This window comes from Apodemus sylvaticus, chromosome 1, assembly GCF_947179515.1.
Source record: "Apodemus sylvaticus chromosome 1, mApoSyl1.1, whole genome shotgun sequence".
In the NCBI taxonomy this organism is placed as follows: domain Eukaryota; kingdom Metazoa; phylum Chordata; class Mammalia; order Rodentia; family Muridae; genus Apodemus; species Apodemus sylvaticus.
This window is the reverse complement of record NC_067472.1, coordinates 201681317-201707011: the sequence shown is the minus strand read 5'-3', so window position 1 is coordinate 201707011 and position 25695 is coordinate 201681317. Positions and strand designations below refer to the sequence as shown.

General features: G+C 53.7%; 1 protein-coding gene across 3 annotated transcripts; it reads right to left on the bottom strand.

Annotated features, from left to right (window-relative positions):
* Relb (RELB proto-oncogene, NF-kB subunit) lies at positions 1 to 25485 on the bottom strand. Of its 3 annotated transcripts, XM_052171439.1 has the most exons (12): positions 25234 to 25485; positions 24121 to 24168; positions 18301 to 18309; positions 14484 to 14809; positions 12569 to 12726; positions 11308 to 11399; positions 10465 to 10596; positions 8979 to 9083; positions 7592 to 7807; positions 6975 to 7043; positions 6783 to 6860; positions 1 to 724 (listed from the first exon to the last, which is right to left on the bottom strand). In XM_052171439.1, the coding sequence occupies exons 1-12, from the start codon at positions 25283 to 25285 to the stop codon at positions 336 to 338; spliced, it is 1674 nt and encodes a 557-aa protein (XP_052027399.1). In that variant the 5' UTR covers positions 25286 to 25485; the 3' UTR covers positions 1 to 335. The 3 variants fall into 3 exon arrangements, with proteins under 3 accessions (XP_052027399.1, XP_052027406.1, XP_052027393.1); XM_052171446.1 differs by lacking the exon at positions 18301 to 18309; XM_052171433.1 differs by lacking the exons at positions 18301 to 18309; positions 24121 to 24168; positions 25234 to 25485 and adding an exon at positions 17467 to 17672.
* Between the last annotated feature and the right edge of the window lie 210 nt (positions 25486 to 25695).

Below are 25695 nucleotides of genomic sequence, written 5' to 3'. Positions count from 1 at the left end.
TCAAAAAACTAATTTTTATTGGGAAAACTGAACAAACAGCCTACTCCCTTCTTCAGGATTGGGGAAGAAGGCTGGGGATCCACTCCCTCCTCCCCTATGTACAATCTCTGAGAATCTGTCCTGAGAAGGGGTGCACCTGCAGGAGCCCCTTTTCCTCTTCGGACTCAACATTCTGTAAAATGGGCTCGAGGAGAACCGCAGCTCCCCCCACCTTCTTGGCAGCACTGCAGATGTCCGATTCAGGATGAGGAAGCTGGAAGACTGATCGCATCGCGGTTGGCTTCGATGGAGCACTGGACCACACGCCTCACCAGTGCCTCCTGCCACATCAGAGGCTACGTGGCTTCCGGCCCTGGGGACAGGAGGCCGCCCCCAAAGGCCGCCTCCCGGTACTGGTTGGGAAACATGTTGCTGCCCACAAGGCTGGCGGTGCCAACATCCCCGGGGCCCGGAGCTGTAAAAGAGTCCAGCGACAGGGGCTCTGGGCCAGGAGACTCCACGACGGTGGCCCCCGCACCCCCGCTACCCACCACAGCACTGGCAAGGGGTGGTGCTGGGGGCAGCAGGTCCAACATAGTGAAGAGCGTGGGGGCAGAAGGATCGTAGACAAAGCCGTCGTCCAGGAGCTCAGGGCCGCCAGGAGGCTCCAACCCCGGAAGGGATACGGTACCGGGGAAGAAATCCGTGTCCGCCGGCTGCAGAGCTGACGGCGGGAGGAACAGGCCTGATGAGGAGAGAAGAAGGGCTGGGTTGAGGGCCTACTGGCCGGCCAGTAGCTAACGTGACTCAGTTGTGACTCAGTTGAACTAGGTGTAGTCTATCTTGGGCCTTTAACCCTAACCAAAGCAGAAAGGAAGTGTCATCACTCTCTTAAATTTATTTATTTATTTATTTATTTATTTATTTATTTATTTATTTATTTATTTATTTATTTATTTATTTTTTCGAGACAGGGTTTCTCTGTGTAGCCCTGGCTGTCCTGGGACTCACTCTGTAGACCAGGCAGGCCTCGAACTCAGAAATCCGCCTGCTCTGCCTCCCAAGGTGCTGGGATTACAGGTGTGTGCCACCACTGCCGGGCACCACTCTCTTAATTTTTAGTGCGTGTGTGTCTGTATCTGTGTCTATGTCAACTTTCTGGAGTCATTCCATTCCTGCTACCTTTATATGGAGATAAAACTCCGAGCTTGTGTGGAAGGTGCCTGTATGCACCGAGCCAGCACACTAGACCACATTTTTTAATATGCATGAGTGTTTGCCTTTGTGTATACTATATACATGTATTACACATGTGAGTTTCCCAACACCCTGTCTTTAAGACTGGGAGGACTGGAGGGATGGCTTAGTGGTTAAGGACACTTCCTGCTCTGGCAAAGGACCAGGGTCGGGCTCTCAACGCTCACTTCCTGCAGCTCAGATCTGCCTGAGTCCAGATCCAGAGGGATCTGACGCCTTCTTCTGTCCTCCAAGCTGTGATACACGCACACTGTGACACAGTCACACTGTGACACAGTCACACTGTGACACACTCACACTGTGACACACTCACACTGTGACACACTCACACTGTGACGCACTCACACTGTGGCGCACTCACACTGTGACGCACTCACACTGTGGCACACTCACACTGTGGCACACTCACACTGTGACGCATTCACACTGTGACGCACTCACACTGTGACGCACTCACACTGTGACGCACTCACACTGTGGCGCACTCACACTGTGGCGCACTCACACTGTGGCATACTCACACTGTGGCGCACTCACACTGTGGCGCACTCACACTGTGACGCACTCACACTGTGGCGCACTCACACTGTGACGCACTCACACTGTGGCACACTCACACTGTGGCACACTCACACTGTTTCACACTCACACTGTGGCACACTCACACTGTGACACACTCACACTGTGACACACTCACACTGTGACACACACTGTGACACACTCACACTGTGACACACACTGTGACACACTCACACTGTGACACACTTACACTGTGACACACACTGTGACACACTCACACTGTGGCACACTCACACTGTGACACACTCACACTGTGACACACTCACACTGTGACACACTCACACTGACGCATACACATATGCAGAAGGAAGGGGAATAAAGGCGGGGTCTTGGGCCGTCCAGACCACTTCAGACCTGGAACCCCTGTGGTGAAAGCAGAAAACTGACTCTGATCTCTACATGCAATCTGCGTGTAGCGTGTATGCACCCACACACATGCAAACTAAATACATTTTTTTAATAAAACTTAAAAACAAGACACAGTCTCTTATTAACCTGGCTGACCTCAAATATGCCCAATAGTGACTTTGAACTCCAGATTCTCCCCATCCACCTCCCAAGTGCCACCACATCTGATTTATGTGGTGCTAAGGGTCAACCCAAGGCTTTGCGCACAACTCTGCCCCCAGGCTCACGGTTCTCCTTTAACAAGCAGAGTGAGGCAGTAAGCGGCGCTCTCAGCTGTCTATTCACAGAAGCAGAGCTCCCGCAGGGGGCAGGGCTGTGGCTGACTGGGTATGGAAGCCAGGGGGAGAGCAGGGTGGGGGTGGGGAGGGAGGGGGAGACAGAGACAGGGACACAGAGAGAAGGAGAGAGAAAGAGAGACAGAGACAGAGACCAGGACACAGAGAGAGGGACACAGAGAGACTGAGTCTCCCTCGAAGCCACTGTGGAACGCCCCACACTTCTACCTCAGCCTCCCAGCTGCTGGGTACCCCCACGCCGGCCGCTCCCCCCTTCCCCCTCCCCCCATCTCTTATAGTTTAATGTGATCATATGAACAGGGATTGAGGAGCTCCCTGGACAGGCTGGCCCAGGAGGACGGGACCACCTTTGACTGTAAACTGGTACAGGAAGGTCCTTCCTACTGTGAGCAGCAAAGGTCCCTCAGCAGGAAGTCTTGGGCTCAATAAAAAGTTACCTGGGCTCCACCCGGAACCCCCTTCACTCCCCACACAGATGTGAGCTTGCCCAGATGTGCAGCTCAGTGTTCATGTAGGTCCCAAACAACTGGAGCAGAGACTGTCCCCAAGACTATTGCCTGTCTGGAGCACGTTTCCCCTAGCTGGGCGGCCTTGTCTGGCCTCAGTGGGAGAGGATGTGCCCTGCAGAGACCTGGTGTGCCAGGGTCGGGGAGACCCAGGGAACCACACCCTCTCAGAGAAGAAGGGGAGGAGGTAAGGAGTGTGGGAGGGGGGAACAGGACAAGAACTGAGGACAGAGATCAGGATGTAAACTGAATAAAAAAAAATAAATCTAAGGGCTGGAGAGATGGCTCAGCGGTTAAGAGCACTGATTGCTCTTCCGAAGGTCCTGGGTTCAAATCCCAGCAACCATATGGTGGCTCACAACCATCTGTAGTGGAGTCTGATGCCCTCTACTGGTATGTCTGAAAACAGCTACAGTGTACTTAGATATAACAATAAATGAATAAATCTTTAAAAAATAAATAAATAAATAAATAAATCTAAAAAAGCTACTTAAGGCCGGGTGGTGGTGGCGCACGCCTGTAATCCCAGCACTCTGGGAGGCAGAGGCAGGCGGATTTCTGAGTTTGAGGCCAGCCTGGTCTACAGAGTGAGTTCCAGGACAGCCAGGGCTACACAGAGAAACCCTGTCTTGAAAAACAACAACAACAAAACCAAATCCAAAAACCAAAAACAACAACAACAACAACAAAAAGCTAGGCATGGGTATGGCAGTGAGCAAGCCAGCCACAATGTTCCTCCATGGTCTCTACGATCCTGCCTCGACCTCCCTTAGTGATCGACTGGGATCTAAAGCTGGAATAAACACCTCCTCCTCCCACATCGCTGCGATCTGATCTTGGTGATTCTCAAAGCAGCAAAATGGAACTAGACTGCCTCTAGTGTTGTGCTAAGCAAGCCACGGGGTCCCAAAGCAGCTACCTTTCACCTGGGTGGGGAGGGTGGGGAGGGTGGGGTGGGGACCTACACAGTGAAAAGGGCAATGGCTCTCTCTGATGCTCACGTGGCCACTAGACCCTTCCTGGAGCAGTTACCTCTCCCCTGGCTTTTGTAAAAGGAGAAACAATGTTCCAGCTTGCTGTCTGGAATTTGATGTAAATGCAAATAAAAATGAAATGACCTCAGTCTGGCCTGGTCTGGTGGCCCGGGCCTTTAATCCCGGCAGTAGCCTGTGGATCTCTGGGAGTTTAAGATCAGCCTGGGCTGCTTGAAACTCTGCTTGAGACACACAAAAACCACACACTCCGGATCCCTGCACTGTTTTCCAAGGTTGTTGTCTAATTATCACAATGTAGGCTTCAAAGTGCCTTTGGCTTCGGGAAGGAGGGCGGGGCTACAAGACTTGACAACTTGATGGCAGCTGGAGGAGCCAGGCAAGAATGGGTGCTAGGGGAGAAGTCACAGAGCGATGGACACCAGAGGGCAAAGGGACAGCAAACCCTGGGCGTGGGTAGGCTGCGGTGACTGGAGACTGGCTGGGTGGGACTGGGTGCTCTGGGCAAGTTGAGTAGGGAGGAATTACTTTCTTCCATTTCTTTTTCTTTCTGGTGTATGTATGTGCACATGAGTGCATGTGTGTGTGCGTGTGCGTGTGTGTGCACATGTGTGCGCGCACATGTGTGTGCACACACGTGTACATGTGTGTGCGTGCATGTGTGCGTGCGTGTACATGTGTGCATTGTGTGTGTGCATGCGTGTGTGCGTGTGTGCGCGTGTGTGCAAATGCATGTGCATGTGCGTTCATGTGTGTGTGTGTGTGCATGTGTGTACATGTGTGCATGTGCGTGTGCATGTGCGTGTGTGTGTGCGCGCGCGTGCGCACACGAGAGAGTGTGTGTGTGCGTGTGTGTGTGTGTGTGTGTGTGTGTGTGTGTGTAGTCAGAACTGGCCAGGCTATGTTGGGAAAGGCTCTGAACTGGAGCTGAGCTGATCCTACCCTTGTGCTTGCTGCTGTCAGGGTCACACACATCCCTGCTTCTCCACACAGATGTCCCGCATGGCCAGCTTTCTGGCCCCTGCAGATCCCCTACCCTGAGACCTTGGACAAGACATGTCACCTCTCTGAATCTCTGGGGTTTTTTTTGTTTTTTGTTGTTGTTGTTGTTGTTGTTGTTGTTGTTTTTTAGAGACAGGGTTTCTCTGTGTATCCCTGACTATCCTGGAACTTGCTCTGTAGACCAGGCTGGCCTCAAACTCAGAAATCCGCCTGTCTCTGCCTCCCAGAGTGCTGGGATTACAGGCGTGCGCCACCACCGTCCGGCGAATCTCTGGTTTTTTAAGCCTGCGAAAAGCGAAGCACCACCTCGTGGAAATGTGTGAGCAAGCAGGAGCGAGGAATAAGCAGGAATCCGGCTTAGGGGCGTCTGCCACCGGATGTCGGTAGAATTTAGGTCTGGGGCTATGGCTCAGTTGGGAGAGTCCTTGCCAGCAGATATGAAGCCCTGGGTTCAATCCCAGGACCACATGAACCCAGAGTGACAGAACGAACCTATAACCACAGCACTTGGAAGGCACAGGAAGAAAGACCAGAAGTTCAATGCCAATCCTCCACTATTAGCCTGGGAGAGAAACCTTTAAAATGAGATTAAATAGCCGTGGCGCACGCCTGTAATCCCAGCACTCTGGGAGGCAGAGGCAGGCGGATTTCTGAGTTCGAGGCCAGCCTGGTCTACAGAGTGAGTTCCAGGACAGCCAGGGCTACACAGAGAAACCCTGTCTCAAAAAACCAAAACACAAAAGACCCTTCCAGGTCTGGTGAGATAGTTTGGCAGGTAAATGCTTGCTGTGAATGTCTAATGCCCTGAGTTCAACCTACGGAATCCTTTTTCAGCAATGGAATGAAAGAACAGAAAAAGTTGGCTTTTGTGTTTTGCTCTGATTATTTTTTTTTTTTTTGAGACTGTGTAGTCAGTCTTGGCTAGCCCTGAACTCACAAAGATGCACCTGCCTCTGCCTCCCGGTGCTGAGAGCGAAGGTGTGCACTACCCCATGCAGCCACCTGTACATCCACTGTGACACACATGCACCCATATCATACACATGTCATCACAGTGACAAATAAAACAATAAAACAAATTTAAAAGGTATTTTAAAAAAGACTTTGTAAGGAGCCCTGAGGCTCAGAGCCGTGGAGCAGCAACTCAGGAACTGTGGCCTTCAGAGAGCACAGCCTCCCCACTCTGACTCCAAAGCCTCTGAGTGCTCCTCTGTGGGAAGAGATGTTTGACCCAGGGTCTCTCAGTGTAGCCCTCCCAGTGTGTCTTGGGACTTTACGTAGACTATGTTGGCCCTTAACTCTTGGTAATTCCCCTGCCTCAGCCTCCTGAGTGCCGGGATCATATATGAGAGACAGTGCCAGACTTCTTGACCCCTTATTCTTTTTACTGTGACCTTGGGCAAGCATTCAGGGGATGTAAAGAAACCAGGAGGGGGCTCAGGACGGCTCAGTGGTTGAGAGCACTGGCGGCTCTTGCTCAGGGCCCAGGTCCTGTTCCCAGCGTTCCACACGGCGGCTCACAACCCTCCCTCCACGGTAAGTCCAGTTCTAGAGGACCAGACCCCCTCTTCTGGCCTCTGTAAGCACCAGGCCTGCATATGGCACATAGACACATGTGTAAGCAAAACACCTACACAAAGAAAATAAAATATTCTTTTAAAACTATGAAAAAAAAAAAAAGAAAGAAAACCGGAACAACAATGGAGGGGAGGGGGCTCCCTGTTAGCACGCGGGGAAGGAGGGGCTGCAGCTTCCACACTCACCTGAGCTGTGGCCAGGCAGGAAGTGGTCCAAGAACACAGGTTTCTTTTTCCGGCGTTTGCTTTCGATTCCGTGTGGATCTGGGGGATGTGAAGGGTAGGGCTCTATACCCTGACCACCCGCCCACCCGAGCAGGTTGCCCGTCCCCTCCCAGGCACCTGGGGATGGGTGTGTTCAGGGGCAAAGGGACACACCCGAGCTGCTCAGCTCTCCAAGGACGTCAGGCAGTCCCCGCTTTCGCTTCTTGTCCACGCCGTAGCTGTCTGTCCAGGAGAACAGAGACATCCAAAAGCCACACATCAGTTAAACACAGAGGTCACTATGACAGTCGGCCACACCTATGCAAGGAGATATCTATATCCTACAGGATAAAAGCTCAGCACAGTTCTCTCTGGATCCTGCCTCAGGACCTTTGCACTGGCTAGTCCAGCTGCGTTCGCCCTGTCTCTCTCCTTCCCCCTGTGCACAGCTACACACACCTGTGGAGACCAACTGTCAATCTTGGTTCTCATTCCTCATTTGTCATCTTACTTTCTCTTTCGTTATGTTCGTTTGGAGATAGTTTCTTAGTGGCTTGTGGTTTGCTGGCCAACCTGGGACTTGCTGGTTAGACTAGGCTAGCCAGAGAGCCTCAGGAATCCAGCTGACACCATCTTGCCAGTGCTAGTCGGGACCTGCCGCCCTGCCCTGCCTGGCTTTCTACAGGGGTGCTGGGACTTGAACTCGGGTCCTCATGCTCGCAAGGCAAGCCCTAAGCTGACTGAGCTGCTGTCTGGTGTCCAGGGTGGGCGCGGCCGCGGCGGGTGCTTACCGTGGTCCCGAGGCAGATAGGTGAAGGGCAGAGGCTCGCTGCACACGCCGTCCGTGAGCCGCTGCAGGAAGACATTGACAGTCACGGGCTCGGAGATCTCCAGGTCCTCGTAGGGTGGCGTCTTGAACACAATGGCGATCTGCCGGTGCACGTCGGCTTGAGAGAAGTCGGCACGGCCCTCCCAGGAAGCTGTGCTGAACACCACGGATATGTCCTCTGGCAGGTGGGTCGGGGGAGAACACAGCTAAGCCAAGGGACTGAGGTAGTCCACAGAGCCCCATCGCTCATTCTACCCAAATCCAACGGGACTGCAAACAATCAAAGGGCCCGGGGGAGGGCACCCCTTTAATGCCAGCACTCAGAGGGTAGAGGCTGGACATTCTTAATAACTGTAAGACAGCCTGGCCTACATAGTGAATTTCAGGCCAGCCAGGAATACATTTGTCTAAAACAAAAGAACAAACAAACAAACCCAGCTACCCAGCTCCTCTTCACAAAAGCGAGTAACATAGGTATGATGATAAGATCATGCAATCTCACACTACAGTAGCTGAGCAAATCAGCAATCCTCCTGCCTCCTGTAATCAGGAGAGAAACTGGGGTGGCAGAATTGTGAATTCAAAGTAAAACCTGGAAGACTAAATGAGACTCTAAAAATTTGGTATAAAAGTCCTAGGGACATAGGTCAGTGGTACAGAGCTTGTACAAAATCCCCCAGTGAGAGCCAGGGACTTGAATCAGGGTAGAGCCCCTGCCTAGAATCCCCCAGTGAAGGGCTGGGGGCGTGGCTCAGTGGTAGAGCCCCTGCCTAGAATCCCCCAGTGAGGGGCGTGGCTCAGTGGTAAAGCCCCTGCCTAGAATCCCCCAGTGAGGGGTGTGGCTCAGTGGTAGAGCCCCTGCCTAGAATCCCCAGTGAGGGAGCTGGGGGCGTGGCTCAGTGGTAGAGCCCCGCCTAGAATCCACCAGGGAGGGGCTGGGGGCGTGGCTCAGTGGTAGAGCCCCGCCTAGAATCCCCCAGTGAGGGGCTGGGGGCGTGGCTCAGTGGTAGAGCTCCTGCCTAGAATCCCTCAGTGGGGGGGGGGGGCTGAGGGCGTGGCTCAGTGGTAGTAGCACCCCTCATTGGGGGATTCTTGGCAGGGGCTCTCCTGCTGAGCCACGCCCCCAGCCCCTCTTAGTGCAACTGTGCAGTTGCATCTCCAGCACAGCAGCATCCTGAGGGAGCACTGCACAGCCCTGGCTAGCTGACAGGTCTCCATATCTGGCAGACCTGAGCTGGCTCACAGCCCGTTGCCTGGCCCTGCAGCTGGGTTGCCTCCATCCAGAGCGCCGCCCCGCCTAAGCCACCCTCCCTCCACCCCCGGACTACACATGGCTTGTGGACCCTCACCTTTCTGCACCTTGTCACAGAGCAAGTACAGCTCCTCACCGCCTGTGCACGGCCCGCTCTCTTTGTTGATTCGGCAAATGCGCAGCTCCGACGTGTTAGTGGACTCTAGAAAGAAGTGCGGAAGGAAAGGCGACCAGTGAGTCGTCGCACCAAGGTGCTTCCGGCAGTGAGCGGACAGTGAAGGACGCTCATCTCGGGGGCACACAGGCTGTTTAGGCAGGAGGGTGCGATGGACAATGGCCAGAACTCTACTCTCAAGTCCGCTCAGTGTCTATCCAAAATGGAGACCCTTAGACTCAGGGAGACTTGGCATGTTGAGGGTGACACAAGGCCCCCAGATGAGCGTTGGCAACCTGCAATACTACGTTTGTTCGTTTGTTTCTGAAAGTGGAAGTGATTGAACATAGGATCTTGTACTGGCTAGATAAAAATTCTACCACTGAGCTGCCTCCACACCCCAGCCCCTCACTGGGGGGATCCTAGGCAGACCCCCACCACCCGCAATGGCCACTGCTGACTCGTTAGAAGACTAAATGATCAAACTCTCCCCACCAATGAGAGGGCATGCAGAGGCTGTGAGCAAAAACTGCATATTGTCAGCCATGGTGGTGTTTGCTTGTAACTCTATCCCTGAAGATGTGGAGGCAGGAGGATTGCTAATTTGCTCTAGTGCTTCACTACTATGCATGAAATCCTGGGTCTGATCCTTCGTCCCAGTACCGTGGTTATAGTCACTCCTGCTGGTCATCTCAGCTCTTAGGACGTGAGGAGGCAAGAGAACAGGAGCCCACCAGGCTCAGGTGGACAGTTCCCAAGCTGTGGGCATACAGGGGTCTCTCTCTCTCTCTCTCTCTCTCTCTCTCTCGGCTTTTTGGTTTTTTGAGACAGGGTTTCTCTGTGTAGCCCTGGCTGTCCTGGAACTCACTCTTTAGACCAGGCTGGCCTCGAACTCAGAAATCTGCCTGCCTCTGCCTCCCAAGTGCTGGGATTACAGGCGTGCGCCACCACCGCCGGCCAGGGGTCTCAATTAAGAATCAGTGAACTACAAAATAAAACCCAAAGCTGTGACTGTAGAAGGGTCCTGTGGGCGGGAGAGACGGCGGCGGGGTCAGTGAGGAACCATGACATATATGTATACAGAGTTGTCAAGCAACAAAATCCACCAGCGAGCAGTGCCACACAAAGAGAAGACAGGCACGGACGGGTTCGAACGGCACAAGGCCCTGGGGTGGCACTGCCCGCCCCGAGCTTCGGATGTAGGACTATGGCGCTCACCATGTGCCCAGTAGGGAAAACGAGAAAGGGAAGTGGAGACCCAGCTCCCCTGAGACTGTGGGCACAAGCCGCTGTGGAAAGGTGGCAAGCCAGAAGGGACAGGAAACAAATGAAGCCCCGCAGTGGTGCCCTGCTCGTCCAGGCCACAGTCCCGAGTGCCTCCCATGCCTGTGATGCCTCAATCCCAAGGGACATGGCACCCTGGACTCACTTTTGTCATACACAGGCTCAGAGAGAATGGGCTCCATGCGGTGCAGATGCCCCTGCTGGTCGCGGTAGGAGGCCTGGAAGCAGATCCGGACAACGTTCATGTCCACCTCCTGATGGTTCTTCAGGGAGCCGGCTGCAGAGAGAGGAGAGGGAGGCTGCAGGCAGCCGGGCCGCGGCGGGCACGGTGGCCACGGGGAAGGGCACTAAGGCAGGGCGATGGATGCTTGGGGAGGTGGAGGTTAGAAGATGCGGTGTTCAAGGCTATCCTCAGCTACATGATAAGTCCAAGGACATCCTGGTCTACGTTGCGACCTTGTCTTGAAAACCAAAATGAAAACTCAAATAAAGGGGTCAGTGAGCTGGCTCAGCAGTGAAAGACCCTCAGAGCCTGATTTCATTGCTGGAGCCCACGAGGGAGAAAACTGACTCCCGCACAGTGCCCTTGGAACTCCAAAGGAGTGCCCACACAGGCGAAACCCACACATATGCACACAAAAGAAATACATGTAATATCTTTTAATTTCTTAAAAAAGAAACGGAGTTGAGAGGTGGTGGCTCATGCCTTTAAGACCAGTGCTAAGCCGGGCGGTGGTGGCGCTCGCCTGTAATCCCAGCACTTGGGAGGCAGAGGCAGGCGGATTTCTGAGTTCGAGGCCAGCCTGGTCTACAGAGTGAGTTCCAGGACAGCCAGGGCTACACAGAGAAACCCTGTCTCCTGGGGGTGGAGGGGACCAAGAAAACCAAACCAAACAAAAACAAAACCACGAAAATCCAAAACCAAACAAACTAACAAAACAAAAAGCAGGTGAAGAGCCAGGCCGGCCGGGGGCGCGTGGGCACCTACCATTATAGGGGTCAATTCCCAGCTGGATCTTCCGCTCAGTGGCAGCTTCGATCTCCTTCTTCCTCACACACTGGATGCCCAGGTTGTTAAAGCTACAGGAGACAGGGCAGGCTGTGAGGGGCATGCTCTGGGCAGGCTGCACAGACGCTGCACTGTGGGCACCGGGTAAGGAGGGGCATGGGCAGCACCTGGGCCCTCGAGCTCTCACAGGCCGCCAGGAGTCGTAGTGCAGGGAGACCAAGAACTTGCCGTACTTTACCATGTAGAAATGCAAAGAAAGCCTGCAGTCCCTGCCCTCAGGAAGCTGACACAGGGGCGTCCTGAGTGTGAAACTACCCAGTGTTCCCTAGAAGACACTCACTCTAAACTAAGTAATTAAAAGACTCCGTCAGCCGGGCATGGTGGCCCATGCTTTTAATCCCAGGAGGCAGAGGCAGGCAGATCTCTGTGAATCTGAGGCCAGCCTGGTCTACAAATTGAGTCCAGGACAGCCAGGGCTATTACACAGAAAAACCCTGTCCTAAAAAAACAAACAATAAAATAAAATAGAACCTCAAAAAATGGTTGTGGTTGTGCTCTTGGCCCTCAGGAGGCAGAGGCAGAGGCAGGAGGGTCAGAAACTCAAAGTCCGTGCACAGTGGGCTACTCTTTAATCCCAGTACTAGGGAGACAGAGGCAGGAAGATCTCTGTTCTAGGCAACAAGTTTCAGGCCAGCCTGGGCTATACAGTGAGACTGTCAAAAAAAAAATGAAGGCCATCCTCAGCTACGACAGTGAATTCAGAGGCTAGCCTGGCCTATGTGGTTTCTTGTCTCCAAGTCCCACCAGCTGTCCCCTGCTATGGACGCCTCAGTTAGGTTGGGTCTGGGTCACAGGCAGCGCTGATGACCCTCCGTCTCTTCCTCTACAGAACAGACATAGAATAGGTCTGAGTCCATCTGGCGGTACCTGCCTCTGGAGACCGAGGCAGGAGGATCTCAGATTCTACGTTACTTTTGACTACGTGGCAAGGCTCTGTCTCGCAAGGCAAAACAAAAAGCAAATATGGAACGGGTGTGAGTGTGTGTGGCCGGTTTTCAGACCCGTGCGGTGCACACTCCAGCATCCACACCTAACTTTCCCCATCGTCCACGAGGAACAACAGGGAGGGTCTGGGTGAGGCACCAGTGACCTGGGCTTTCCCAGGGGCTGATGTTCACCTTTGGAATCTCCATGAGCAGAGGTGAGAAGCTGGGGTCAAAGGTCAGGTGGGGTCTGGTACCTGTGCCGGGGGCTCACATGAGGCCGCAGCCGCACCCTGCAGACGCCGTCCGTGCAGTCTTTCCCCACGAGGCTGTGTGGGTGCACCCGGTGTGGCCAGTCCTTCCACACCAGGCACGCTGTCACCTCCACCTCCCGCAGCCCGCCACAGTCTCGAAGCTGCAGGAAGACATGGGCTTGTTGGGAATTTAGTGGACCCCTGCCCCTCAGGCTCCCTGGGCCTCCCTGTCGCTAACCCCACCTCTTCTCCCTAGAAAACCAGGGACAGGCCCCGCTGAAGCTCTCCAGCCTATGCGACGCCAGAAACATGCGCACGGTGGCCAGGCGACCTTGCCATGCGCCATGTCCTCCTCCTCCTCCCCCTTGTCTCCTCCTTCCCTACCTGCACCTGTTCTGCTGGATTTTTCTCTTTCCTTTCTCTTTTCTTAAAGATTTACTTATTGTTATATGTGAGTGTACTGTAGCTGTCTTCAGACACTCCAGAAGAGGGCGTCAGATCCCATTACGGTGTGAGCCACCGTGTGGGTGCTGGGATTTGAACTCAGGACCTCTGGAAGAGCAGCCAGTGCTCTCAACCGCTGAGCCATCTCTGCAGCCCCCTGGATTTTTCTTTGAACATACAGTTTTTGAGACAGTATCTCATGTACTCAGGTAAACCAAGTTTCCTCTTATTTGCTAAGTAGCCAGGCTGGCCTTGAACTCCTGATTTTTCTGGCTTGGCCTTCCAGATGCTGTATTACAGGTATGAGTCACCATGTCCCACTCTTCCTTGGATTTCTGAGGTAGGACTCATGTAATCCAAGGTAGTACTGAACTCACTGTATAGCTGATGAGTGAACTCGAGCCCCTGATCCCCCGCCTCCACCTCCAGAGCGCTGATGGGCCTATACCACTACATTCAGCACATAAAAAAATGTTTTTTTTTGAAACAGGGTCTCATTATGTCGACCAGGCTGGCCTCAAACTCATAGAGATATGGCTGCCTCTGCCTCCTATGTGCTTGGAGGAAAGGCCTGTGTCACCAAGCATGCAGATGTAGTTCTAAGAGCAGAGCAAACATAACTCAGAGAGAAAGATGGACACACAGACAGAGACAGAGACAAGCTATCCGGGCAGGACGGCATACGCCTGTAGTTCCGCCTAACTTTGGAGGCTGAGACAGGAGGATTCCTTCGTGAGTAGCAGTGTTTGGGGTCGGCCTGGGAAACATTTGAAGACTTCAGTTCAAAAAACAAGCAACCACAACAAAAAACAGGCCTGACGGTATAAGCGTGTGATTCTAGCGACTCACAAACTAAAGAACGATAAAAAGTTAAGTGCCAACCTGGACACCAAGTATGTGACTCAAAATAAAACTTAAAATCAGAAGGCTGGGGGCATGGCCCAGTGGTAGAGCCCCTCTGCTGCCCAACAAATACAAAACCTAGGTTCAATCCCCATTGCCGAAAAAAACTCAATAGAAAAACTGGTTTCTCATCCAGTAGCCACAGGTGTTGGGGGAGACAATCACCGGCCCCAGAACACTGCCCCACTCTCCATCTTGCTCTGATCTGTGTCCAGGCTCTGCTGGCCTGCAAGGCCTAGGCTGTGAGGAGTTTGAGTGAGTGCTTCCCTCTAGTGGCGAAATGGGAGGTTGCGGGTGACTTTGGACAGCTCGCCTTTGGGATCCAGATGCTAATTTGTCATTGGGACGGCCTCGCACACAGTATCATAGAGCCTGCTGTTGTCCTCGTTGTATTAAAGAAAGGGCCACACTGTAATCCGGGACGCCCCTCTATCCTGTGCCCCAGCCTCGGGAAGCGCCGGGGGCTATAAGTATGAGGCAGCACCCCAGGCCCTTGCGAGGTTTGCAGCCTGGCACTCCTATTCCCACGCGCCGCACGCAGCAAGGGCACCGACCGCAGCGCAACACGCACCTCGATGGCGGGCAGGGTCTTGCTGGCCTCCGTGCTGCTCTCCCCGAGGATGCTGCCGGCCGAGCGGCCCTCGCACTCGTAGCGGAAGCGCATGCCGCGCTGCTTTGGCTGCTCTGTGATGACCAGGTGTGGCCGAGGGCACGGGCCGGGCGACACCAGCCTGCCCAGGGTGCAGGTCCAGGCCGGCGTGGCCGGGGGCGGTGCTGCTGGTCCGAGCGTGACGCTGCTCAGCGACGCGGGGCCGCGGGGCACCAGGCGAGGCATCTCACTCAGCGGGGCCCCGTCCAGGCCGAAGCCGTTCTCCTTAATGTACTCGTCGATGATTTCTGCGGGCGAGCACAGGAGAGCCGTGAGGCCCACAGGGCTGCGCTCCTCTCCTGCCTTCCCACGCTGTCCCTGCCTTTTTATTCTTTTTTCTTTTCTTTCTTTCTTTATTATACGTAACTACACTATAGCTGTCTTCAGATGCCCCAGAAGATCTCATTACAGATGATCTGTGAGCCACCACGTGAGCTGGGATTTGAACTCAGGACCTCTGGAAAAAGCAGTCAGTGCTCTAACCGCTGAGCCATCTCTCCAGCCCTCTTTATATCTTTTGTTTTTGCTGGTGGTTGATTTGTTTTTGGTTTTCTGAGACAGGGCCTCCTTGTGTAGCTGTGGCTGGCCTGGAACTAGGCCGGTCTTGAACTCACAAAGACCCACCCTCACCATATACGCCACACCCTGTACTGTACTTAACCCTTATTTTCCGCTTGATTTATTTTGGTGTTGTTGGTGGTTGTTTTTCTGGGGGCATGGTTTCTCTCGGAAGCCCTGGCTCCCAAGCCTCATTCTCTGTGAAGTCTGGAACCCACAGAGACCTGCCTGCCTCTGCCTAAGAACACTGAGATGAGGGCTGGAGAGATGGCTCAGCGGTTAGAGCACTGACTGCTCTTCCAGAGGTCCTGAGTTCAAATCCCACCAATCACATGGTGGCTCTCAGCCATCATCTGTAATGGGATCTGACGCCCTCTTCTGGTGTGTCTGAAGACAGCTGCAAGGTACTTACATATAACAATAAATAAATCTTAAAAAAAAAAGAATATTGAGATGAAAGGTGTGCTCACGCTCAACCTTTCCTTAAAAGATTTTTTTACTTAATTTGTGTGTGTGTGTGTGTGTGTGTGTGTGTGTGTGTGTGTGTGTTTTGCCTGCATATGTCTGTGCATCACTCGGAAGGTCCAGCGCCCTCAGGAGCCAGAAGAGGGCGTGAGAACCCTTAGAACTGAAGTTAAAACTGGTTGTGAGCAGCCATGCTGGTGCTGGGAATCAAACTACCGTCCTCTGGAAGAGCAGCCAGTGCTCTCCACCTCGGAGCTAGCTGTCCTATCCTCTGAAGAGCTGTAGACACTACACAGTGCATCTGCCGACACAGGGGTATGCCCAGGCAGAGGCCTGAAGACGGTGTCAGAGGGTGGCCTGGAGCTGGGTGACAGGCGGCTGTGAGTCTCTCAGCATTAGCGCTGGAGAACGAGCGCCCACACTCTTACCACTGAGCCGGCTCTCCCGCCCTCCCTGGCAGTGGACACAGGGCCTCACTGCAGCGAGTTCTCCAACGCGAGCGCCTCTTGCCTCTGCCTCTCTAGTGCTGCGAATCCGGACACGTGCCAGAAGGAACGCCACGCTGAACTCACAGCGCTGTGCTCTACGTCAAAGCCAGCGTTACCTTTCCGTGAGTTGCCTTCTCCCACTGTTGCTCCACACACCATCTATCTGCCGATTGGACCAAGGCGGGTGCCAGTTTGTATTTGAGCATTTTACACAGCCAAAGGGATTTTGCTAGTACCAACCCATCCCTCTTTTGCCTAGAAGACTCCCATGGCTCCTAATTCCTTGGCAGTAAAGATCCACAATATCCCCACAGAAAACTTGCCTCGAATATGGATAGAGTTCATTAGTAGAATCTGCCTAGACTCCCCCAGTGAGGGGGCTGGGGGCTTGGCTCAGTGGTAGAGCCCCGCCTAGAATCCCCAGTGAGAGGGCTGGGGGCGTGGCTCAGTGGTAGAGCCCCCCCCCTAGAATCCCCCAGTGAGGAGCTGGGGGCTTGGCTCAGTGGTAGAGCCCCCCCCCTAGAAACCCCCAGTGAGGGGGCTGGAGGCTTGGCTCAGTGGTAGAGCCCCCCCTAGAATCCCCCAGTGAGGGGCTGGGGGCGTGGGTCAGTGGTAGAGCCCCGCCTTGGATCCCCCAGTGAGGGGCTGGGGGCGTGGCTCAGTGGTAGAGCCCCCCCCTAGAATCCCGCAGTGAGGAGCTGGGGGCGTGGCTCAGTGGGAAAGCCCCGCCTAGAATCCCTCAGTGGGGGGCTGGGGGCTTGGCTCAGTGGTAGAGCCCCCCCTAGAATCCCCCAGTGAGGGGCTGGGGGCGTGGCTCAGTGGTAGAGCCCCGCCTTGGATCCCCCAGTGAGGGGCTGGGGGCGTGGCTCAGTGGTAGAGCCCCCCCCTAGAATCCCTCAGTGGGGGGCTGGGGGCGTGGCTCAGCGGTATAACATTGCTTAGCATGGGGGCCCAGATTTGAGCCTTCCCATGGCCTACATGGCAAGATACACAAATAAGCAGAGGGCTGTAGCTCAATCGGTAGAGTGCTGGCCCAGCATGCACAGGGATAAAGCCCTGGTTTCCACCTCAGCTAAGGTCATCCTCTGCTAAATGGTTATTTTAAGGCCAACCTGGGCTACTTTTTTTTTTCTTGATTTTTCAAGTCATGTTTTTTTTTGTGTGTGTGTGTAGCCTTAGCTGTCTGGAACTCACTCTGTAGATCAGGATGTCCTCAAACTCACAGAGATCTGCCTGCCTCGGCCTCCCAAGTGCTAGGATCAAAGGAGCTGTCCAACTTCAACCTGAGCTACTTGAAACCGGCTCGAAACTAAACAAAACCCTCAACGTCCCATTCTCTCAGAAACAAAAACAAAAACAAAACCAGCTGCACCCCTTCCGTTTCTTGTACCCACCTAGCGTGGTGACCGCCAGGACCCTGACTGTGTTCTTCCTGTTTCCTGGCGCCCAGCTTTCCCTCCATTGAGCCCACAAGGCACCCCATGCTGCCGCCTCCTTCTGTGAGAGCCGCGCGGCTCTACCTAGCTCCCTGGTTCTCCCCTGCCCCTTCATCTCTCTCCTTTTTTACTTTGTAGCCCAGGTTAGCCTAAAACTCACTATGTAGCTCAAATTCTCTGTCTCTCATTGTCCTTTCTTTCTTTCTTTCTTTCTTTCTTTCTTTCTTTCTTTCTTTCTTTCTTTCTTTCTTTCTTTCTTCTTGTTCATCTTCTTCACTTGGGTTTGTTTGTTTGTTTGTTTTTCGAGACAGGGTTTCTCTGTGTAGCCCTGGCTGTCCTGGAACTCACTCTGTAGACTAGGCTGGCCTCCAACTCAGAAATCCACCTGCCTCTGCCTCCCAGAGTGCTGGGATTACAGGCGCCACTGGCCCTTGGCTCAGATTCTCTTAGATCTCCCGCCTCAGGCTGCGCGTGGAGGGAGGTTCTGGCATGGGGTCAGCTCTTCCTGCTTCTGCCTATGACTGCAGAGCTCCGGGCATGAGATCCCGGCATGCCTGGCTGCAGCCTGTCCTCCCGGGCACTTCCTTCTGCCAAGCCTCGTCCTAACCACTGCCAGCCATGCGTGGGCGCCGGCCACAGAGAACACACACACACGCCTGCTGAGAGTGCTGGGGCTCAGACCCCCGTGACTCCTCAGATCACACCAGAACCTGCTCCCGTCAGACACGTGTGTCCCAGCTGCTTTCCCAAAGCCAGGGCCCTCAGCCCCCACACCTGCCGTCTGATACTCACCCAATTCATCTGTGGAAGGAAGAAAAGAGAGGTGACGGTCAGACAGCATCAGACATGATCTCCAACACTGGCTCCCCGCCCGGTCCCCAGGGCAGACACCCCAATCTCCTTAATCCTCCTGGGTTCTCCTTCAGTTCTTAATGGTGGGGGCCCAGTATCAAGGTTTCCCCAAAGGAACTCAAGAGCACCCCTCAACACCTGCCATCCACTAAAGCCCTCAGACCAGGGACGATAGTGTCACCAAGAACTTGTGGAACAGGGGGAAAGGGGATGCTGTGAGTGGATTTGGGGTGTGTATGTATGTAGCTGAAAAGAAATTGTGTCCAGGTTCCATCCTGAAAGTCCACTCTGGGCCGGAAGAAACTGATCAAGCCCAGGGCGCTGCCCACTCTGCACCCTAGCCTAGCTCCCAGGATGTCAGGCTCACCTGACTTTGCAGAGTGGGTGGGGAGGAAAGGGTAGCAGCCATGCTATACACCCACTGCGACCCCATCACTTCCCAGTAAAAATCAACAATGAAGTAGGGGAAGCCAACCTCCCATCACTCCCCAGACGACTAGGGGAAGCGGGAGGATATGAATGGGTCCAGAAGTCACGCAGCTGGGAGGGCCGCCCAACTGATCAGAGTGACTGTGAATGCTACTGGCCAGGGACCGGTCACAGTGTCCCGCTGTCTGCCAGGCTGCTCCTCCTCCCCCGCCCACCCACTGCCCTTCCTTTCTGCGCACTCCTGGGAGTGGCTCCTGGCGGCCTGCACTTTGCCTCTGAGAAGGAAGCTTTCGTGTGCCCTTATCTCATCTGATCTGTGACATTGGTAGATGCCAAGTTCCCTTCCAGTGAGACAGGGAATGCTGAGGCCTTGAGAACAGAGGGGACCTGACAGGGCCAACCTCGGAACACTCAGAAAACCCTTCTGAGATAGCCATGCTGGATGAACCCGGGGATGCAGAGACAAATTTGAACTTCCGGGTACTGTGGCACGTGACTGTAATCCCAGCACTAAGATCATGAGGCAGGAGGACTGCCACTAGTTTGAGGCCAATCTGGGCTACACAGTGAGCTTCAGGGTAACCTAGGCTAAAGGGTGAGATCTGGTCTAAATCAGACCCAACCTAAACTCAGGAAATTCTACTTGGGGGTCCTCAACTGACTCCTGGGAGTTGGGAGCTGGGTGTGGAGGCACACTGGTGCCATCCTAGCCCTTGGAATGTTGTGGACGAGGGCTGTGGCTCTTCAGGGCTAGCGGGAAAACATGGCTTCTAGGCCGCGCATGTGGGCGGAGTCCAGAAGATCCAAGCTTGCCTGTCCTATGTGTCACTGAGATACACTCAGCTTGAGAACTGAACCTTGGGGACCGTGCCTGTCACATTCTCACTTTACTCAGAGTTCAGCTTGTGTCTGGCACATCAGAAGGAAGGAATTTGTCCTTCTACCTGCCCTGCTCCTTCAACCTGTCCCCACCCTACTTTTGAATGTCACTGACCTCCATGATCTCTTCACAGCCATCACTGCCTTTTGTAATCTCACCTTGGTTTATTGACCTGCTTCCTTGTCTGGGTAGAGAGTCCTGTAAGGACAGGGCTAGGACTTTCTTGGTCACCGCTGTATCCCTAGCAATGATCAGCACTGAATCTAATGTATGAATGGCACTCAATAAAAAATAACCAAACAGATGCTATCAGGATCGACTTGTTGGGGACCTCAGTGCTGTGACTCAGACCACAAAGGCTCAGCTTGCTCCTGTCCTGAACCAGCATTTGGGTCACTCCTGTCTCCAAGGCCAGCCTGCCTTTCTACACCTCTGAAAACTCCCATTTCCTGTGCTTGCAACAGGGCCTCTGTGTCCTCCCTGAGAGAAATAGGCCTAGACACCCACTGAAGCTACAGAGCTCTCACAAGGATAAGATCCGGCGGGCTCTGTCTTCCAAATCTCAGGACATAGGTGATGTTTCTCTTTTTTTTGCTCGTTTGTTTGAGGTAGACAGACTCTCACTATGTAAACAGGATGACTTCGAAGTAGAGATCTTCCTGCCTCAACATCCCCAAATATGGAGACTCCAGGCATGTAATGGTTGTAATGCTAAAGTCCTGTTTCTTGATCAATAAAGATTATTGATCTATCAATAAAGATGCCATGGGCCAATTACTGGACAGAAAGAATAGGCGGGACTCCCGGGTCCCTTCCCCACGCTCCGGAGGGAGAAATGTCAAACAGCCATGTGAAATCCCGGGGAGAGCAGCCACAGGGTGGCCGCTTCTTCGGGTGGGAGGTTGGGGGTGCTGAGCTGCAACTGACGGTGGCTGAGCAAATGAAGGTGAAGGTCATTCGAGGTGCTGAGCAGGGAGTTCTGGGAAGGGCAGGTAGATGCCAAAATGGAAGGCGAGAATCCACTATTAACTTAAGAATTCTTGGATGGCCGGGTAGTGGTGGCGCACGCCTGTAATCCCAGCACTCTGGGAGGCAGAGGCAGGCGGATTTCTGAGTTTGAGGCCAGCCTGGTCTACAGAGTGAGTTCCAGGACAGCCAGGGCTATCCAGAGAAACCCTGTCTTGAAAAAAACAAATCCAAAAAACAAAAAAACAAAAAAACAAACAAACAAAAAGAATTCTTGGATGGATCTCACACACACAGTGAGAAAAGTCTAGAAAGGGGAGAATTGGTTTCTTAGAGAGCAGAGCAGAGTGATTCTAGTGGCTAAGCAGGCTTGCATGGGGGTGGGAGAAAGGAAAACTGGAATAAAGGTGCACAGGGAGAGAGAGCTTCAGCTCAGAGCGGCTGGGATCCCCTGCTGGGCAGAGACAGGATGGCTGCTCTGAGGCGGAGCCAGACAGTAAAAGCCTCCTACAAGCAGGTTACTGGAGGATAGATTTTTAAAATTTGTTTACTTTTAAGACTACAAGGGGCCAGGCGGTGGTGGGGTAGGCCTTTAATCCCAGCACTTGGGAGGCAGAGGCAGGCAGATTTCTGAGTTTGAGGCCAGCCTGGTCTACAGAGTGAGTTCCAGGACAGCCAGGGCTACACAGAGAAACCCTGTCTCGAAAAATAAATTAAAAAAAAAAAAAAAAAAAAAAAAAAAAGACTAGAAGGGAATACAGATTTTTCCTGAGCCACAGTGGGATTTCTACCTATGGTTTGGAAGTGATACAAAGAGCTTAAGATGCACGCGTGCGCACGCAGAGAGCCAGTTGGTAGATGCAGCAAATATTAAGCTCCAAAGAAGAGAGACGTTAGGGAGACTGAATGAAAAACTGTTCTAGAGAAGATCTGAAAAAGTGTTGCCAGGACGATTTCCCAGGGTCTTTGAACACGGTGTCCTCAGGGGACCTATGGCCTTTCTATGCCTGACAGGACAGAAAGACAGAGCCTGGAAAGAGGCTCGCGCAGTAAGTAGACATAGATAATAAAATATTGAGGCATTTGATCTTAAAAAATGAGATGGAAGGCAGGGGTAGGTCACCTAGCCTATCTCAGACAGTAGAAATCTAGGCCTGGAGAATTATACAGAGAGATCCTGGAAAGAGGCCCGTGCCTGTAGTACACAGAGATGTGAGGTAATTCAGATCTCCTGAGGGGACAGGAGACAGCGGAAATACTGTATCATCCGTTAATATTTGTTTAGAGTGCTTTATTTGCTTTGATTTGTTTTACTGAGCAAAGTGGTGTGGTTTTGAGCTTACTAGTGGCACTCTGCGTGTGTGACCTCACTGGAGTAGGTGTGGCCTTGGAGGAAGTGTGTCACTGCGGGTGGGCTTGGAAGTTTCAGACGGTCAAGGCAGGCCCAGTATCACTGCCTCTTCCTCCTGCCTGCTGATCTGGATATAGCAATCCCAGTCACTCTCCAGCATCATGTCTGCCTGTGCCGCCATCGCCACACTTCCTGCAGTGGCGGTGGGCTACACCTCTGAACTGTGAGTTTGCCACAGCTGCCACAGTAAACTGTGTGTCAACAGCAGTGCACACATTTAATCTCAGTACATGAGAGGCAGAAATGCACACATCTCTGAGTTCTAGGCCAGCCTGGTCTATAGGACGAGTTCTAGGCCAGCCAAGGTGTGGTAGTTTGAATATAATTAGCCTCCACAGGCCTATAAGGATTAGCACAGTTAGAAGGTGGCCTTGCTAGAGGAAGCCTGTCATTGTGGGGATGGGCTTTAAGTTTTCATATTCCCAAGCTATACCCAGTGTGGCACACAGTCTCTTGCTGCCTGTGGATAAGATGTAGACTCTCAGCTCCGTCTCCAGCACCATGCCTGCCTGCACCACGTTCCCTGCGTGCCACTGTGGGCTCTGCCATGACAGTAATGAACTACACCTCTGAACTACAAGCCAAACACAATTAAGTGTTTTTATCAAAGTTGGCATGGTCACGGTGTCCCTTCACAGCAATACAAACCCTAACTAAGACAGAGTGGAACCCAGGGCCTTGTACTTGCTAAAGAAATGTTTTACCACTTGGCAATACCACTAGCCCCTGAGGTTTCTTTTATGTGTCTTGTTTTTTTGTTTGTTTGTTTGTTTAGTTCACTTTGAAACACGCTCTTAAGTTACCTAGTATGGCATTTTGGATGAGAATGGCTCCCAGGGGCTCATACGTTTGAATACTTGATCTCCAGTTGATGGAACATTTTGGAAAGAGTTAATAAGTGTGGCCTTGTTGGAGGTGTGTCACCAGACATGGACTTTTGAAGATTCAAAAGCTCGCGCCATTCCTACCTCTTGGCCTCCATCTCTCCCTGCCTCTCTCCCCCTCTCTCTCTGTGGCCCTCTGCCTTATGATTAGGGGTCAGGAGGAGAGCTCTCTGCTGGCCCCATAGCCCATGCCCGCCAGCCTGTCCGCCTGCCCCCAGTTAGTCTCCCTGCTAACAAGGTCAGTGGCCTGCCCTCCAGAACTGTAAGTCTCAGACCCTCAGAGAGGCCCTGACCATGCCGTGTAGCTGAGGGTGGCCTTAGACCCCTGTCTTCCCGTTCCCACCCCCTAGGTACTGGAATCACAGCTGTGAACCAATAGGCCCTGTTTTACAGAGTGCTAGGATCAAACCCAGCGCCTCCCACATGCTGGGTAAACTCTCAACTGAGTTACATCTTCTGTTCACCTTGTTTGTGGGTTGTTTGTCTTTGTTTTATGTTTTGATACAGGGTCCCACTATAAGCCTCAAATTCATACCCATCCCCCTGTTGCAGCTGCCCCTGTGCTGGGAGCATTGCAGTGTGGTATAGGCATGTACTGCTGTGACTGGCAATAGTTCTTTTTGTTGTTGTTGTTTGTTCTTGCTGAGACAAGGTTTCTCTCTGTAAACCTGGCTGACCTCACTGAGATCTGCCTGCCTCACTATGTAGACCAGGCTGGCCTCACAGAGATCTGCCTGAGTGCTGGGATTAAAGATATGCCCACTCCTGCTCCTGCTTCACCAAGGGTCTGGATAATTTGAATGCACGTAGTCTGAGAACCATGACAGTCTAAGAAACAGCCATTACTACTCATTAACATGACCGTGCCACTAACAGTTACTACAAACCGGAAGCTTGTGAATTTGTAAGCATCAACTCATCTAACTTTCTCCATCCTCACAAAGGAACAAATGGATATGAAACCCATCACACAGATGAATAAAACTGAGGTAGTTTTAGGGAAATCATGTGAGGGGATGGTAACATCATTTCTGAAATTCAGTTCCAAAGTCCAAGATAAAATTTGTCCCAAGGGAGGGAGAAAGCTTGTAGAGTGGGTACACTCATTCCCTCTCCACAAGGGCTCCTCCAATCCCATTCCTACAAGCAGGTGGACAGGCGCTGTGGGGAGGGGAGCGGTTGTTGCTCACCTGTGGTCCTGGAGACAGTTAGTGACAGCGGAGAGAGGTCACTGGAACCTGTGAGATGGAGACCTGGATCAACAAACAATGCAGGACCAGAGACTTGGACAAGCCTGCTCCTCTCTCTGGCGTGGTCCTTTGAATAAAGTCCCTCCTCCTTACCGAGCTCAGGTGAGGCCAGCCTTCTCTAACTCTTGACAAAGTTCTGCCTTTCCATTTCTGCCCTTGACCCGGCCAATCACCACTCAACACCGCTACTTTCCCCATTAAGGTGGAACTTGGAGGACTCCTGATGCCTCAGGAAAACCCCCGGCTCCTTTCTTCCCTCAGGGAGAAATCCGAGCCCTAATACTTTGTCACTGGAGAACTTTCCTGGAGAACTTTCCTCGCCCCATCTCACTGCAGGCCCCGCCCCTTTCAAGCCCAGAGTCAGGCCCCGCTCTTCGCTTTCTGACCAGGCCCTGCCCCTTCCCTAGGCCTGCCACCACGCCCCACTTCTCCTCTCGGGACCCCAGGGTAAGTCCCCCCACTCACTGAGCCACACACCTCTTCTTGCTCTTGAGCCTGACCCGCCCTTATTTCCTGTCAAGCATAGTGCTGGATCCTCCTCCTCCTCGAGGTCAGGCACCCCTTCTCTTTAAATCTTGAAGGTGGGCCCCGCCTCTTTGCTTTTAGGCCTTGCGGGAGGAGGGTCCCCCTTGTTTGGAAAGTATAAAACCACTTCCTCGAATTAGGCCCCGCCCCTTACTCCTCAGAGCAGCCTCACCCACTCGGTAAACCAGAAGCCTCCTCCAGGAGTTTGCCCAGCCCCTATGTGTCCGGCCCCTCCCCTTGAGAGTTATGCCCCGCCCCCTTCCCCCCCACCGCAGGCGGGCCCGCCCCCTTCTTTGCCTCAGGCTCAGGCCCCGCCCCCTTCTCACTCCTTAGCGGGACGCCTAGCCTGTATCTCCCCGGCAGGACCCTTCACCATCCTCTACCTTCTGCCTCGTCCCTCACGCAGTGTCCCCGCCACCCTCGTACTCTCCGCACCGAAGCGCGAATCCTGCGGGAACCCGCAGATGACCCCGAGCGCCCCGAACTCCCCCAGCCCGAGCCCCGCCCCAGAGGTTCCACTCTGCTTACCCAAGGCCCCTAGCTCGGGCGCGGACTCTCTGGCAGCGCGGCGACTCGGCATGGCCCGGCCCGTAAGGACCGACAGCCCGAAGGCCAGCTCAGGGCGAAGCGCGCACGAGGGCAAGCCGGGCAGCCGGACAGCCCGGTCTGCTGGGACGATCGCCGGCCGGGCGAGCGGTGCAAGGATAGGGCCGAAGGCCGGGCTGGACGCACGGCGCCCGGGGCTGCGGGGGGCGCCGGGCCGAGCGGGCGGCGGGCGGGGGCGGGGCGGCGGAATTCCCCGGCGCTGCCGGCCTGCGTTCCCATTGGCTCGCAACCCTCCGTGACGTCACGCCAAAGGGAATGGGAAAACCCCCGCTGCTCACGTGACTGCGGGGGCGGGGCCGGCCGGGAAGAGAAGGCTTGGCACTTTGCAGGGACTGGGTGCGAGTCTCTGCCCATTGCACTGGCCAAGACCACTGACGTCTCTCC